The sequence below is a fragment of the Muntiacus reevesi genome, chromosome 9 (genome assembly GCF_963930625.1).
Source record: "Muntiacus reevesi chromosome 9, mMunRee1.1, whole genome shotgun sequence".
NCBI lineage: Eukaryota > Metazoa > Chordata > Mammalia > Artiodactyla > Cervidae > Muntiacus > Muntiacus reevesi.
Genome location: NC_089257.1, coordinates 37,609,546 through 37,626,213, shown reverse-complemented (window position 1 = coordinate 37,626,213; position 16,668 = coordinate 37,609,546). Strand labels below are relative to the sequence as shown.

Genomic DNA, 16,668 nt, shown 5'->3' with positions numbered 1-16,668 from the left:
TCTTAAGATGGTTGATCCCATTCCTTAGTTTTAAAATCACAAAGAAAATCTTATAAACAAGGAAAATCTGCACCAAAGGAGACAAAAAGTGGAATAAAGTATTAATATTGAAAACATCACACTAAGCCAAAGCCATTTAACTATTTTATGAATGATATGCTAGCTTTAATAAACACTTTCAACTATACAAAACTAACACTTTTAAAACTACTTTCTAGAATGTTGCCACATTTAATCCTCACAATAACCCCAAAAAGAAAGAAATGCAAATACTAGTTTTATTTTTGTCTCTTTTGTTCAACATCTCTTCCAAAAAAGAGGAGACAAATAAGATTGAAGCTCTATTTAACGACTTGCCCAAGGCCATTCATTCACGATGTTATACTAATTTAATGAAGACCTACTATACGGCAGGCATTGCTAAGTAACTATGGTGCCAGTACCAAATGAGGTTCCAGCGACTTCTAGACCCTTCTTTCACAGTTCTTTCAAGTGTAATTATTCTTCCCAACCTACTTCTTATGAGTGAGTGTGTCTGTGTGTGCACATGCACTCACGCACGCAATATAGACCAAATTGACCAACTTATTTATTTCTAATGATGATGCTATCCTAAAATCTCACAGAATCTTATATTTGGTGTAAAAATCCATCTTATCTTATCCCACTATACCTAGGTTCTGAAAAATAGCTAGAGTTTAAGAATCCGATTCAATCTGGCTTTCCTACTTCACATATTGGAATCTCAGCTCCTGTAAAACTTTGTACTTCTGTAGAAACTGATTTTCAAACATCTCCTCCACTCCTTTTTGTAAAGTCAAGGAGTCTTCAGTCAAAATGAAATCTTATGAGGAAACCCAACATATAAAAAAGATCTAACTGAAGCATTTCTTTATCAAGAAAAGAAAAGGGATGGAGACAGGAGCCAGTAAGTATCCTACTATTCAGTCATCTTGTCATTGTTTGTTCCCAAACCCCTGCATTAGCCACTGAATTTAAAGAATTTCCTCAGAATAAGATTTATTGTTTGCCAGTATTGGTTAGAATTATATCTACTGAGCAATTCTGTAGTTTAGGACTATTTTTAGTATACGCTAAATGTATTTTGGTCTCCAAAGTGGAGCTCCCTGAAATAGTTAAAGATGATTCACTGGCAAGAGAATGGTTTCTAGAATAAATTGCATAAAAATGGGGAGAAATAAAACAAATTGAATCATATCAACACTGTCTTAACTCTCAAATTATATGGAAAGCCATGTTAAATGGAAATATTTTCAACCAAAATTTCCAAATACTCTGGTTAACCTTTATCAGTGGCCACATGCCAAAATAGATCATCTTCTATCTAAGTGTGCTTCTTTGTATTAAATGAAAATGTCAATAACCATTTCCTGGTTTGAAATGCGAAGTAATACTGTCAAGAAGTTGACAATGGCAACCAAAGTAACCAGAACATCAGTCTGTGACCCTAAAGATACATAGATGACCTCTAAGATGAGTCTTGTGTAAGACCAAAGGTCAGAATTTATATTACATTTTTTATTTGTAAGAAAGTATCTTGCTGGATATAAAGCTTTTTTACTATTTTTTAAAAAAAAACCCTAATTTATAAAGCAAAAAACAGCAAAAAAAAATACACATATAACAATAATACTTACCTGTGTTGATTGTATTACTGTAAGATCATTAATATAGCAAAATCCTGCCCCCATAGCAGAACGAAGTCCTGCAGTTCCAAAAGTCATTCGGCAACAAAGCCTGTCTCGCAGCTCCTTGTTCATCCCATTCCTTAACAGATTTTCAATTTGCTCTTTTGTTTTTGGATTCTATTAAAAAAAATGCATTAAAACTTAATCAGAATCACAAGTAGAGTCCTAATAGGAAGCCCTTCTGAGGAGCCAATAAGTTTTATTCATATATTACAAGGTTCTGCATTCACTATAAATTTCACAATGCTACTTAATAATATTAGTATATAGGGAAGCCTGGCATGCTGCAGTCCATGGGGTCGCAAAGAGTTGGACATGACTGAGCAACTGAGCAACAAGAGTAATAAAAAAGACACCTGCTATTTACTGAGTCCCCAAAGTGGCCAGACCCAGATATATATGGTTTATATATCTCTAATCATATTTTTAAAATACTGTATTTGAGAAATTTTTAACAAACTGACAACCTTAAGAGCTATGGACCCAAAAGAAAACTTAGTCAAAAATGATATCAATTATTACCAACTATGTTAAGTTTTAAAAGAAATGTGGAAGCTATTAAATAAATGTTATCACAACATGCCTGTTAAATACTTACTAAACATCTATAATTCAAAATGATCAGATAAGCCTTGTGTGTGTGCATGTGTATGTACTCAGTCATGTTCAACTCTTTGACACCCCATAGACTATACCCTGCCAGGTTCCTCTGTCCATGGGGTTTTCCAGGCAAGAATACTGGATGGGTTGCCATTTATTCATCCAGGGGATCTTCCCCACCCAGAGACTGAACCCATGTCTCTTGCATTTCCTGCATTGGCAGGTGGATTCTTTATCACTGCACCAACTGGGAAGTCGCAGATAAGCCTTACTGCTCTTTAAAATCACAGAAAACTTCAATTTATCTATAGCAAAAACTGACCATAAAAAGATCTTAAGTTTAAATGTGGGCTTGTTTAAGAATGAGAATGAAAGTTCAGTTCAAACTTGGCTTGTGAAGCAAGACTTGCCAACACCTTCATTTTAGGATTCCTATTTCATTAGCACATACTTCAAGTTATTTTCATAAAGTTCAGGATGCCTATAACTGAAAATAGGGCTTCACAAGTGAGTAGCAAGTTTTGAATTGAATTGTAATTATAAATAAGAATAAAACTTAAATGGAATTTTCCAGTATTTTATTTTTAGGAGAAAGAGTCAAAAATAATAAGGTAAAACATAACTTCTCTCTTCCATTACCATACATAATATGGATTTAGTCCTTACTAACTTCTTAGATTGTCTATATCTACAGTCTATATAATGATAATGAATATTCAGAATGATAAGCCAAGATGTATGGAAGATACTAAATATTAGAATATATTTGCACTTATAGAGAAATAAAATCATGTTACTATATAATTTAAACAAAAAAGTATTCTAGTAATGGTGAAAATTAAAGTTATTGGGATCCATGCCAAAAACTAATGAGAAGACATGGAAATTTTGATTAGCTGAAATTGTAATATGCTTAAACTAGATGGATGATAAAAATGTATGTATACATACATATATATATATATAGAGAGAGAGAGAGAGTGTGTGAGTATTTCTTGACTTAAGGAGTCTCTATTTCATATATGGCACAAACTAACAAATACAGAGTTACTATTAAAATATAAATAGCTATTAAGAGAAAAATCTAAACAATAAAATTATCTGGGCTACTATATATTATTCCAATGTCTGTATCATACCACCAAATTTGATACAGAGGTCAAAGAGATTTGAAGAGGATTAACATTTAAAAATAGGTATAAGAAAAACAAAAATGAAAAGACTAAAATACTCCAGCACTATACAGGGTACAAGGCAGTATCATACAGTTAGTCACACTGAAATTAGGATAATCTTTTTAGAGAGATTTTGCAGCAAATATCAGTATCAAACTGCACATGCCTTTTGGCCCATAGATTTCTGTCCACAGTAATATGCTCAAATGAACAAGATTCATTCATACAAGAATATTCATTGCAGTATCTTACTACTAGTAGTATTATTACCATCATATTGATGAAGAGATTAAGATTTAGAGAGAGAGCCTCATAACACTGAGCTAATTTTGCCAGTTTAGACAGGATCTGAATCCAGGTTGATCCAGCTCTAAAGCCTGTTCAGTTCAGTTGAATTGCTTAGTCGTGTCCGACTCTTTGCGACCCCATGGATTGCAGGATGCCAGGCCTCCCTGTCCATCATCACCAACTCCCAGAGCCTACTCAAACTCATATCCATTGAGTCAGTGATGTCATCCAACCATCTCATCCTCTGTCATCCCCTTTTCCTCCCACCTTCAATCTTTCCCAGCATCAGAGTCTTTTCTGAGTTGTTTCTTCCCATCAGGTGGCTTTTTTCTGGAACTCTCTTGCTTTTTCGATGATCCAGTGGATGTTGGCAATTTGATCTCTGGTTCCTCTGTCTTTTCTAAATTCAGCTTGAACATCTGGAAGTTCACGGTTCATGTATTGCTGAAGCCTGGCTTGGAGAATTTTGAGCATTACTTTACTTGCGTGTGAGATGAGTGCAGTTGTGCGGTAGTTTGAGTATTCTTTGGCATTGCCTTTCTTTGGGATTGGAATGAAAACTGACCTTTTCCAGTCCTGTGGCCACTGCTGAGTTTTCCAAATTTGCTGGCATATTGAGTGCAACACTTTCACAGTATCATCTTTTAGGATTTGAAATAGCTTAACTGGAATTTCATCACCTCCACTACCTTTGTTCATAGTGATGCTTTCTAAAGCCCACTTGATTTCGCATTCCAGGATGTCTGGCTTTAGGTGAGTGATCACACCATCGTGGTTATCTGGGTTGTGAAGATCTTTTTTGTATAGTTCTTCTGTGTATTCTTGCCGCCTCTTCTTAACATCTTCTGCTTCTGTTAGGTCCCTGCCATTTCTGTCCTTTATTGAGCCCACCTTTGCATGAAATGTTCCCTTGGTAGCTCTAATTTTCTTGAAGAGATCGCTAGTCTTTCCCATTCTATTGTTTTCCTCTATTTCTAAAGCCTGTACCATCTCACTATAAACAAAATAATTATGTAGGGCAGGTTAATAATACTTCTAACAATAATTAACTCCAGCTATGAAGCAAATAATATTCCTTTCTATTATAGCTATATAAATTAAAAAATGATCACCAGACATTAATGCTATTAGGTTACTGAGTACACTTCCTAATATTTAATTGCACAATTACTAGAATAAAGCCTAAAAGTATTTTCTGTTATACATCACAACCAGTTCTAATGTAATTCTTGGTTCTTAGGAAGCCTGTAATCTGAAGAAAGAATAGATATATTAACAATTCCAAATATTAATATTGTTAAGCATCTAAACAGGTGACAATATATAAAACTGATTTTTTAGTAACTCAAATATATTTAAAATTACAAAACTGTAAATAACACTTTTAAATATTTCTGGTAGAGATGAGTGTCTAAACAGTAAACATCAGCTTTACATTAACTATCAGAGAAAAAAATTTATTTTTTTCTAGTTTATTTCTAGACAAGTTAAAATAGGAAACTGCAATCTGAAAATCTGAAGGGTGAGTGCAACTGACATTTACTTCTGAGGGTCAGCCAGCTTGGAGATCCAAGTGTAGAGTCCTGAAGCAGATATGTTTTCCAAACCAGATGTTTCCTGACTGAGTCCAAAATATACTCTTGTTAAAGCAATAATTTTTTTTCTTTTAATCCTGGTGTAATTCTAAATTTAATTTCTCCATCTTTAAAAAATTATGGAAATAAATGTAAACTAAATTGGTTTAGGGGAAAAGTTGAATGACTACACATCATAAAAAATGATATTTACTTAATAACAACAACTGGCTTAATAAAATCTGAATAATAATCACTAAATGAACATAAAAATCATATCCAGTAAATAAAGATCCTAACTACTCCAAAAGTAGAAAATAAATTTAAAAAATACATTGTTACCATTTAAGTATAATATTGATTATGCCAAGATTAGTGTGAAATATAAAAACAATCAGTTTATTTCAAAATTTAAGATTACATAAACAGTCTTTTTTTTAAACTCTTGGGTTTTTTTTTTTTATCACAAAGCACATATGCTGAGTTGACGTTGACCATTCAGTGACATAATAATATATATCTCTATAAAGGTTTAAATAAAAATATTTCTCATATAAGGTAATCAAAATAAAACATTTTGAATAGTTGCTGTTTTACTTATTGATACATCTCACCTTTTTTGACAAATGAAGAACCCAACTGTTGGTTATCTAGTTCAGGAGGTTATTGCAGGGTAATGAAGAGACCGCAGACCTTATGATTCTAGGAAGAGTGGTTCTGATCTTGAGTCTGCAATTGGTTAGCTAGATAACCTGGAACAAATCACCTGACCTCCTCCTAGACCTTATATTCTCAGTAGAGTGTGATAACTTTTTAGATTATCTTTTCAAGCTCTACAGTAAGAGATCATGTGAGGGACTGTATTAAATCTCTAGTCAGTAGCATCTATTACTAGTACTTTGAACAGATAAATTTACTCTAGTATTCTCCCTTGTAAGAAATAGGAATGATGTTCTGCTCTTCTTCCTGGGCACACAGCTAGAATATATTTTCCAGCCTCCCTTAGAGTTACATGAGATCATGTGACAGAGTTTTGGTCAACAGATCTAAGTAAAAGAGATGTGTGTCAATCTAGGCCATTAAACACTCCCTTACCACCAGCCACCTCCGCCCCCTCCCCATCCTCTCTTTCCCCATCAACCCACAAAAGAGAGAGTGTTCCAAGGACTTACAGGAGTACGTAGCATCAAGATGGAATAAATGATTCACAGAGCAAAATTCCCCTCTACCACCTACCTCACAAATATGCAACAAATTTTGGAGTATTTGCTACTACAGTTAACCTGCCCTAGTTTAGTATTCACAGAGGAATATCACATACCACTCAAAACTTTTTTTTGGTGGCAGACTGAAATAAATTACTTCACTCTGTATCTTCAGGGCTTATGCCGTATCCTGGCTGAGCTTCCTCTTTCCATATTGCTGTCAGTTTCTCTAACAGACTAAAACTTAGAAGCCTTGAGTTCTTTACTCAGTGTATTCTATCGAATAAACTATGAGTCCTTGGACAGGTCACTTCTCTCTGAAGCTCATCAGTACAATTTCGGGGTTGAAATTTAATCTGAAAAGGGGTTGGAATTTAATCTGAAAAGGGGTTGGAATTTAATCTGAAAAGACCTCATTCTGGTATACAGCTTCTCTATATGTATTTTTTTAAAAAAAGAAGAAAGAAAAGATCCCTTCAAACTCTAACATTTTGATTGTTAGATTCACTTTGGAATCTAGTCAATAGTTTAACTTCTTCATTGCTCTCTATTTAATTGTTTTTCCAATGAAGTTCATACTTGGAAATATTTTTGTCCAACAAAATACATCAGTTTATTTAAAAAATTTAAATCAAGGACAATTGCCAATTGCTAAAAGTTAAACGTATCTTAAATACTACCATGTGCTAAGTTGCTCAGTTGTGTCTGACTCTGTGACCACATGGACTATAGCCTGCCAGGCTCTTCTCTCCATGGGGATTCTCCAGGCAAGAATACTGGAGTGGGATGCCATGCCCTCCTCAAGTACTATCATATACACTCCTAATTTCAATCAAAAACAAAAAGAACTTAGTATTTCACATGGATGAAAAACAGACACATATATGTTTTCCAAGGTGCTTTACAAGGTTGACAGTTAAGTCAGCAATCTGAGGATCCCAGATTGGTAACAGCACCCAATTACTAGATGCCTCCTATTATTTCTCTCTCCTTTAATCATACAGTTGGGTACTTCATGGGAGCCTGGCTAAGGGCTATACTGCAGTCTACCTTACAGATAAGTGTGACCATGTGACTAAACTCCGGCCAATGACATGAAAGTGGGAATGATATGTTCCATTTTCAGGTCTTTCCCTGAAAAGGATTAAGTGTACACTCTCCTAAATCTTATTCTTCTTCCCACAGTTTGAAGCCATTTTGGATCAGTAGTGGCAGTCACATTTTGAAGTTGGCATAGGTCCCCTCCACCAGCCCTGGTCAGTCACTGACCTCTGAAGGTTATAAGAGAAATTATCTTCTCTCTGCTTTGAGCCATTACATTTCACTCTTTGCTACACAGCTTTGACTGTACCCTAATACAGTAGGTGATGGTTGCATCCTGATGTGAAATAAGGTTGAGCCTTTTTGACTCCCAATAAAGTAGTTTTTCAATACACTGAATTCCATCCCCTATCATTTCTCCTTCTCCTACCTATCTAAGCATTCTTGCCATTAATACATTAAACCAACATTCATCAAAGTCTTTATTTTGCAAACAGTATGGGGAAAATAACTATGCTTTATATTTTTGCTACAATCCCAAGTGCAATGTCACTCAATAGTAAGTATTAATATTGAAAGTTAACAGATGATAGTAGCAATTTCCTTAAAAAGAGTAATCACTTACATAATAGTGGCATGTGCTCAGCTAAGCTGTGTCCGACTTTTTGCCACCCCATGGACCGTAGCCTGCCAGGCTCCTCTGTCCATGGGATTTATCAGGCAAGAATACTGGAGTGGGTTGCCATTTCTTTCTCCAGGGGAGTCTCCCCAACCTAGAGATGAACACAGCTCTCTGCATTGGCAGGTGGATTCTTTACCACCAGGGAAGCCCAACTACATAATGGTGGTACCTTCATAGTTGATAGCAGTGACCATATTTTCAACAACCTTGTATCTCCCATAGTAGCTAACCTGTACCTTGTACACAGAAGATGTGTTGACTCAGAATCATAAGTAGTGATAAAATAGCCATGTTCTTTCAGGAAACATAAATACTAGAGAAAGAAAATATCAGAACAGGTTTAAGTAACCATGCAATCAAACAGAATTCCCAATTGAAAAGAATTTTCTAATTAAGTGGATGTATTTTTTAAGATAAAGGCCTTTGGAAAAATAATTTCATGTTATCTCTGAGGTTAAATTAAATCACAAATATATACTACTTGTGCTCAATCAAAATATTACTTTGTTTTAATTATTACTGTATCTTTGCTATCAAGAACAGAACCTGGTACCCAGTAGACACTCAAATGTTTGTTGAATTAATTAAAAATATCTCCTTTTTTAAGCACACACTATATGCTAGGCACAGCAAACGCTAAAGGGAACAAGATAGTGTCTCTGCTCTTGTAAAGCTCAAGATCTACTGAAGCATAACAATAAGTAAAAGGGCAATTACCCCATCAAATATAAAAAGTATTAAAATAGGAGTAAGTAACAGGGTTCTATAGGAGCACATAAGATAAGCCTCTAACCCAGAATGGATTGAAAGATAGAGAGCAGAGCCAAGGAAAGTTAACTGGAAGAAGTAATATCTGAACTGAAATATGAGTAGAAATTGGAGGGAAAAGGGTAAGGATCAAGTTGAGGGTAGAGAGATAATGACTTCAGCATTAGACTTATTTATTAAGTTTGAAATGATATCTATAGCTAGCATGCCAACTATTACTTCCCTAACCAATAGCTTCTTCCCAGTAATCAAGGAAATAAAAATTGAAGTAAGATACCATTTTTCACCAGTGTTGGGAAGGGAGGGTATATTAATTACAATGGCAGGGGTAACAAACCACTCCAAACTTAGCGGCTTAATCAATAGTCATTTATTTCTCATAGTTTCTGTGGGTCATGAATTCAGAAAGGGCACAGTCAGGATGGGGCTAGCTGGGGCTGTCAACTGCATATTTACAGTGGTCATCATACGTGACATGGCTCCAAGGGCAAGGATCTCAAGAACAAGCAAGCCAGGGGGAAGTTACATTACCTTTTATGATCTAGCCTTGGAAGTCAGGAAGCTTCAAGGACTTCCCTAGTGCTCCACTGGCTAAGACTCCACACTTCCAATGCAGGGGACCTGAGTTCAATCCCTGGTCGGGGAACTAGATCCCACAAGCTGTAACTAAGAGTTCTCATGCTGCAACTAGAGATCCCACATGCTACAGCTAAAAATCAGGTGAAGCCAACTAAATAAACGTGCTGTGCTCAGTCACTCAGTCACATCTGACTCTTTGCGACCCCATGAACTCTAACCCACCAGGCTCCTCTGTCCATGGGATTTCCCAGGCAAGAATACCGGAGTGCGTTGCCACTTCCTTCTCCATGGGATCTTCTTGACCCAGGGATTGAACCCATGTCTCTTGTGTCTCCTGTGTTGGCAGGTGAGTTCTTTACCACTAGTGCCACATGGGAAGGCCAAATAAATAAATAATAAATATTAAAAAACAACAACAAAAAAAGAAAGTCAGGAAGCTTCACTTCCCCTGTTCTGTATTTCTGGAGACTGTTACAAAAGTCTCCCCATGTGTCAGGGAGAAACTAAAGATCCTACCTTTCAAATAAGGTATACCAAAGGTACAGCATGTGAGATGGGATATGTATATATGATACAAAAAATAAAAATGCATAGGATACCAAAAAATTATACAGAGCAATATAATATTTCATACATATGATGGAAAATATACATATGAAAAATACAATCTTTCATAAAGGGATTATACTTAGTGTAGTCACTCAATCTTGTCCAACTCTTGTAGTCCTGGACTACAAGACGCTAGACTTCCATGTCCAACACCAACTCCCGGAGCCTATTCAAACTCATGTCTGTCGAGTCAGTGATGCCATCCAACCATTTCATCCTCTGTTGTCCCCTTCTCCTCCTGCCTTAAATCTTTTCCAGCCTCAGGGTCTTCTCCAGTGAGTTGGTTCTTCGCATCAAGTGGCCAAAGTATTGGAGTTTCAGCTTCAGCATCAGTCCGTTCAATGAACACCCAGGACTGATCTCGTTTAGGATGGACTGGTTGGATCTCCTTGCAGTCCAAGGGATTCTCAAGAGTCTTCTCCAACATCACAGTTCAAAAGCATCAATTCTTTGGCACTCAGCTTTCTTTATAATCCAACTCTCATGTCCAAACAAGACTACTGGAAGACTATAGCTTTGACTAGACAGACCTTTGTTGACAAAGTAATGTCTCTGCTTTTTAATATGCTGTCTAGGTTGGTCATAGATTTTCTTCCAAGGAGCAAGCGTCTTTTTATTTCATGGCTGCAATCACCATTTGCAGTGATTTTGGAGCCCCCCAAAATAAAGTCTGTCACTGTTTCCATTGTTTTCCCATCTATTTGCCATGAAGTGATGGGACTGGATGCCATGATCTTAGTTTTCTAAATGTTGAGCTCTAAGCCTACTTTTTCACTCTCCTCCTTCACTTTCATCAAGAGGCTCTTTAGTTCTTCACTTTCTGCCATAAGGGTGTCATCTGCATGTCTGAGGTTTATTGATATTTCTCCCGGCAATCCTGATTCCAGCTTGTGCTTCATCCAGCCCAGCGTTTTTCATGATGTACTCTGCATATAAGTTAAATAAGCAGGATGACAACATAAAGCCTTGATGTAACCCTTTCCCGATTTGGAACCAGTCTATTGGTCCATGTCCATTTCTAAATGTTGTTTCCTAACCTGCATACAGATTTCTCAGGAGGCAGGTCAGATGGTCTGGTATTCCTATCTCTTAAAGAGTTTTCCAATTTGTTGTGACACACACAGTCAAAGGCTTTGGTGTAGTCAATAAAGCAGATATTTTTCTGGAACTCTCGCTTTTTTGATGATCCAATAGATGTTGGCAATTTGATCTCTGGTTCCTCTGCCCTTTCTAAATCCAGCTTAACATGTGGAAGTTCATGGTTCATGTACTGTTGAAGCCTGGCTTGGAGAATTTTGAGCATTACTTTACCAGCATGTGAGATGAGTGCAACTGTGCAGTAGTTTGAGCATTCTTTGGCATTGCCTTTCTTTGGGATTGTAATGAAAACTGACCTGTCCCAGTCCTGTGCCTACTGCTGAGTTTTCCAGGTTTACTGGCATATTGAGTGCAACACTTTCACAGCATCATCTTTTGGGATCTGGAATTCCATCACCTCTACTAGCTTTGTTCATAGTGATGCTTTGTAAGGCCCACTTGACTGCATTCCACGATGTCTGCCTCTAGGTGAGTGATCAAATCATCGTGGTTATCTGTGTTGTGAAGATCTTTTTTGTACAGCTCTTCTGTGTATTCTTGCCACCTCTTCTTAATATCTTCTGCTTCTGTTACGTTCATATCATTTCTGTCCTTTATTGTGCTCATCTTTGCATGAAATGTTCCCTTGGTATCTCTAATTTTCTTGAAGAGATCTCTAGTCTCTCCCATTCTATTGCTATAAGTTGATATATCTCAGATGACAAATTACCAATGCTATAAATAGCTTAAATATTAAATAGCCTTTGATCCAGTATTTTTAGAAATGTATACCAAGGGGGAAAAAATCATTGATGCATGTCAAAATTTAATCATGAAGATATAAAATTTGTTATTATGTCAATAACAAAATAATTATAAGCAAACTATATATCCAATAGAAAACTGGTTAAATAAAAAGTATGATGTAATAGTACATTAGAATAGTATACTAAAAATCACTTTAGAATTCTAGGATATAGGAAAAATTCATGATATATTAAGGGGAAAAGTATATATACCCTATGTGCAATATGATTCCAGATTTATAAAATGGATACATACAAATACACAGAAAAATAAAACTAAGAAGAAACAGACTATTCTTTTTTAGTGGTGATTAACCTTTAAATTTCTTTATTTCCTTATACAGAAGGATCATAAAATTGGAGGGAAAAGTTTAGACAATACAAATTAACCCCAAACTCTTTTATCTGTGGATTTGTGTCATTCACCAGCTTAGGAAACTTCACAGCTATTATCTCTTCCAATATTGTTTCTAGTTCATTTTCTTCCCTCTTCTTAAGAGATTTCAATTATATGTATGTTAGAACTTTTCCACACAAGGTTTTGTTTGAGCCCTCTAAACATCTCTGGAGGGTATGGGGTTTGATTCTAAACATCTAGTCAAAGCTATGGTTTTTCCAGTAATCATATATGGATGTAAGAGCTGGACTATAAAGAAAGCTGGGCACCAAAGAATTGATGCTTTTGAACTGTGGTGTTGGAGAAGACTCTTGACAGTCCCTTGGACTGCAAGGAGATCCAACCAGTTCATCCTAAAGAAAATCAGTCCTGAATATTCATTGGAAGAATGGATGCTGAAGCTGAAACTCCTATATGTTGGCCACCTGACATGAAAAACTGCTTCATTGGAGAAGACCCTGATGCTGGGAAAGACTGAAGGTGGGAGGAGAAGGGGACGACAGAGGATGAGATGGTTGGATGGTATCACTGACTTGATGGACATGAGTCTGAGTAGGCTCTGGGAGCTGGTGATGGACAGGGAAGCCTGGTGTGCTGCAGTCCATGGGGTCGCAAAGAGTTAGACATGAGTGAGCAACTGAACTGAACTAGAACTTTTTCACTGTATGATCTTAAGTCTTACATTCTCCTTTATTTTCCTCTCCATCCTTTGGTCAATCCATCCTTCATTCTATATATTTTCCATCTTCTAGTTTAGTAATTCTCTCTTCAAATCTTTTAAAAATGTTCTTAAATTCATTCACTGAATTCTTGATTTTGGTTACTGCAATTTTTCAAATCCATAATTTCTTTTAAAATCTACTGTGTCTTTTTTGGTATCATTTTCATTTCTCTGCCCAATTTTTAATTGGGAAGTTGACAAGCATAGTAATTTTAAAGTCTGCATTTGATAACAGCAGTATGAGAAGACCCTTTTATTATCTGTTGGTTCTTAGGTTCTTGTGCATGTTGACTTCTTTCCTTGTGTGTCTGGTTCTCTTTGTACTGAGTATTATATTTGAAATACTATTAGTAGGAATAATTTGAAACTTGGGATTAAGGTACTTCCCTCTAGGGAAGTTTTTTTTTTTTTTATTCTCCCAGGCACCTGAAGACACTAGCAATCTGGGTTTACCTTAACTCACTTTTCAGGTTCCAAATGACTCAGAGCTGCATGCAGCCTCTGGGCAGGATGTTTAGTTCGAGTTCACCAGTGTTTAAAGGGAAGCCCTAAAGCCGAAGTATTTTCAGGGTCCCCACCTATGGTAGGCTCTAAATTCTAATACTGGTCCCTGTATCCTGGCAAGGCTAATAGAAACAGACTCCTAAACCTCTTGGCTGCCCATCCTGGATCAGTAAATGAGTACAGGTCAAAAATGGCCCTAAATGCTAAACTCAACCTCTCTCAATTTCTACCTTCTTTCAGATCTTGAACTGAAAGTTCCTGAGTAATCTATTGAGTCCTCAACACCTATAAATCTATACTTCGCCTATCTTTTTTAGCTGTTAGAGGAAAGTTGTCCAGATTACCTCATCTGTCGATGAAAGTGAAAGTCGCTGAGTCATATCTGACTCTGTGTGACCCCAAGGACCGTAGTCCATGGTTTTTCCAGGGCAGAATACTGGTCGGTAGTTGTTCCTTTCTCCAGGGGATCTTGCCAACCTAGGGATTGAACCCAGGTCTCTTGCATTGCAGGTGGATTCTTTATCAGCTGAGCTACCAGGGAAGCCATTACCAGATCCAGAAGTCCTTCTACTATACAATACTGTACTACATTTGTTTCATATACACTTAACTTACACATAGTCAACTATATGTACTTATCCCTACTTCCCAAAGCATTGCTAAAAATTATATTTTGTGCATGTGCTTCATTATATATATGTATATATATATATATATATATATATATATATATATATAGTGAATTACTATATGTTGTTGTTTAGTCGCTCAGTCGTGTCCAGCTCTCCTGCAACCGTATGGACTGTAGCCCACCAGATTCCTCTGTCCATGGCATTTCACAGCCAAGTGGAGTGGGTTGCCATTCCTTTCTCCAGGGGATCTTCCCAACCCAGGGATCAAACCTGTGTCTCCTGCACTGGCAGGCGGATTCTTTACCACTGAGACACCAGGGAAGCCTGAACTACTATATACATTATTATTATTATACGTTACTGTATAAAGAGAGATACTTGAAGTCACATATTCTATAGTTCATAGGCAATTTAAGAGTTTCCAAGAGTAATTTTTTACTTTATGAAATTTTCATTATTTATTGACTTTAGAATCTAGCTCCCAAGTAAGATAAGAGTCCCCTATACCAGGGATATTCTGACAATGAAGTTACCTATTAGGGATATTTTAGACATTTTAATTCTGAGTAGGAGCTTAGACAAGATATCTAGAATCCTGTCAATTGAGATTCTGTAACTATCCTTAATTCAATTTGTACCAAAAAAGATTCATGGCCTGATGTTTAATATATTATTTTGAAGTAGTAAAAATACTACTAACAATCAGGAAAAACTTTCCCATCAGAATGAAAACTATCAACAAAGGAAACAATAAGATTTTTTCTTTTTTAATAAAGCCCAACTTTCATATTCTTCTGAAATCATGCTACAGTTATGGTCTGACTAATGGTCCAAGGTCAAAACTTAAATAGCTCTATCTCATGTATATGTCATCTTTACATATGCTACAGAAATAAACCAGAGGAAAAAATCTACATGCAAAACAGTGCTCTCAGCATTATTTAAAATAGCTTTTAAAAAATCAGAAATACTCTTTTATCTATATGAGATGATGGATATTAACTAAACCTACTGTGGTAATCATTTCACAATACATGTAAATCAAACCATCATGCCGTATATTGCTGAGACATGTGGGATTTTAGTTCCCCAACCAAGAATTAAACCTGTGCCCCCTGCAGTGGAAGCATGGACTCAAGCACTGGACCACCAGGGAAGTCCTGTACACCTTAAACTTATACAGTGATGTATATCAATTATTTCTCAAAAAAAAAAAAAAAATGGACAACATCAGAAACACTTTAAGATGTTCAACAAACAGAAAATGTTAAGTGTCACATGTCTTCCAAGTATTATCTGTCAATAAAATTACAATTATGTTCTGCATGATAAAAATTACATAAATAGATCCAAAAGACAAATTGAGGAAAAAAATATTTGTAATCAAAACAAGTAAAAACACAATAAAAAAAAGTGGGCAGAGGACCTCAATAGACATTTCTCCAAAGAAGACATACAGACGGCCAATAGACACATGAAAAGATGCTCAACACCTCTAAACACTAGAGAAATGCAAATCAAAACTACAGTGAAGTATCATCTCACACTATTCAGAATGGCCATCACCAAAAAGTCCTCAAGTAATAAATTCTGAAAAGGATGTGGAGAAAGGGGAACCCTCCTACACTGTTGGTGGGAAAATTGGTGCAGACATGATGCAGAACAGTATGGAGGTTCCTTAAAAATCTAAAATAAACCCATATGATCCAGCAATTTCACTCTCTGGTATACAAAATCCCACTTTTCTGGAAAAGACAAAAACTCTAATTTGAAATTTTAGACAAATAGACAATTTTGTTCAAGGAAAAAAAACCTGATTAGAATTATAAACATGCAAGAGATTAAATCATAAAATGTACCCACAAAGAGAGCTCCAGCCCCAGTTGACTTTATTGGCAAGTTCCAAAGTATATTTAAGAAATAAATTATTCGAATCTTAAAAGAACTCTTCCAGAGAAGATAAAAGAGTGTACACCCATCAATTCTTTTCCTGTGTCTAGCTTAACCTAGATACAACAAACATATCATCAGAAAGAAAAAATCATTGTCTGACCTCACCAATGAACAAAGGTGCAAAAATCCTAAGTAAAATCTATCAAACCAAATCCAGCAATATATAAAAAGAATAATAAATCATGACAATGTGTTTTTATGCCAGAGTATAATGTTGGTATAATATTTGAAAATGAATCAAGGTTATCCACAACATTGACAGGTTTAAAAAGAAAAATGACAATCTGAACAGATACAGATACAGAGAAAGTACCTAACAAAGTAAAACACTTAACTACATACGATAAA

At 35.9% G+C, this 16,668-nt stretch overlaps 1 protein-coding gene across 1 annotated transcript in view; it reads right to left on the bottom strand.

Moving 5' to 3' along the window:
* PGM2L1 (phosphoglucomutase 2 like 1) overlaps positions 1-16,668 on the bottom strand; it is a 59,611-nt gene that overhangs the window by 27,214 nt on the left and 15,729 nt on the right. The window contains exon 2 of the mRNA XM_065944454.1: positions 1,659-1,826. Coding sequence (XP_065800526.1) covers positions 1,659-1,826 — 168 coding nt within the window. The remainder of the gene's footprint in view (positions 1-1,658; positions 1,827-16,668) is intronic.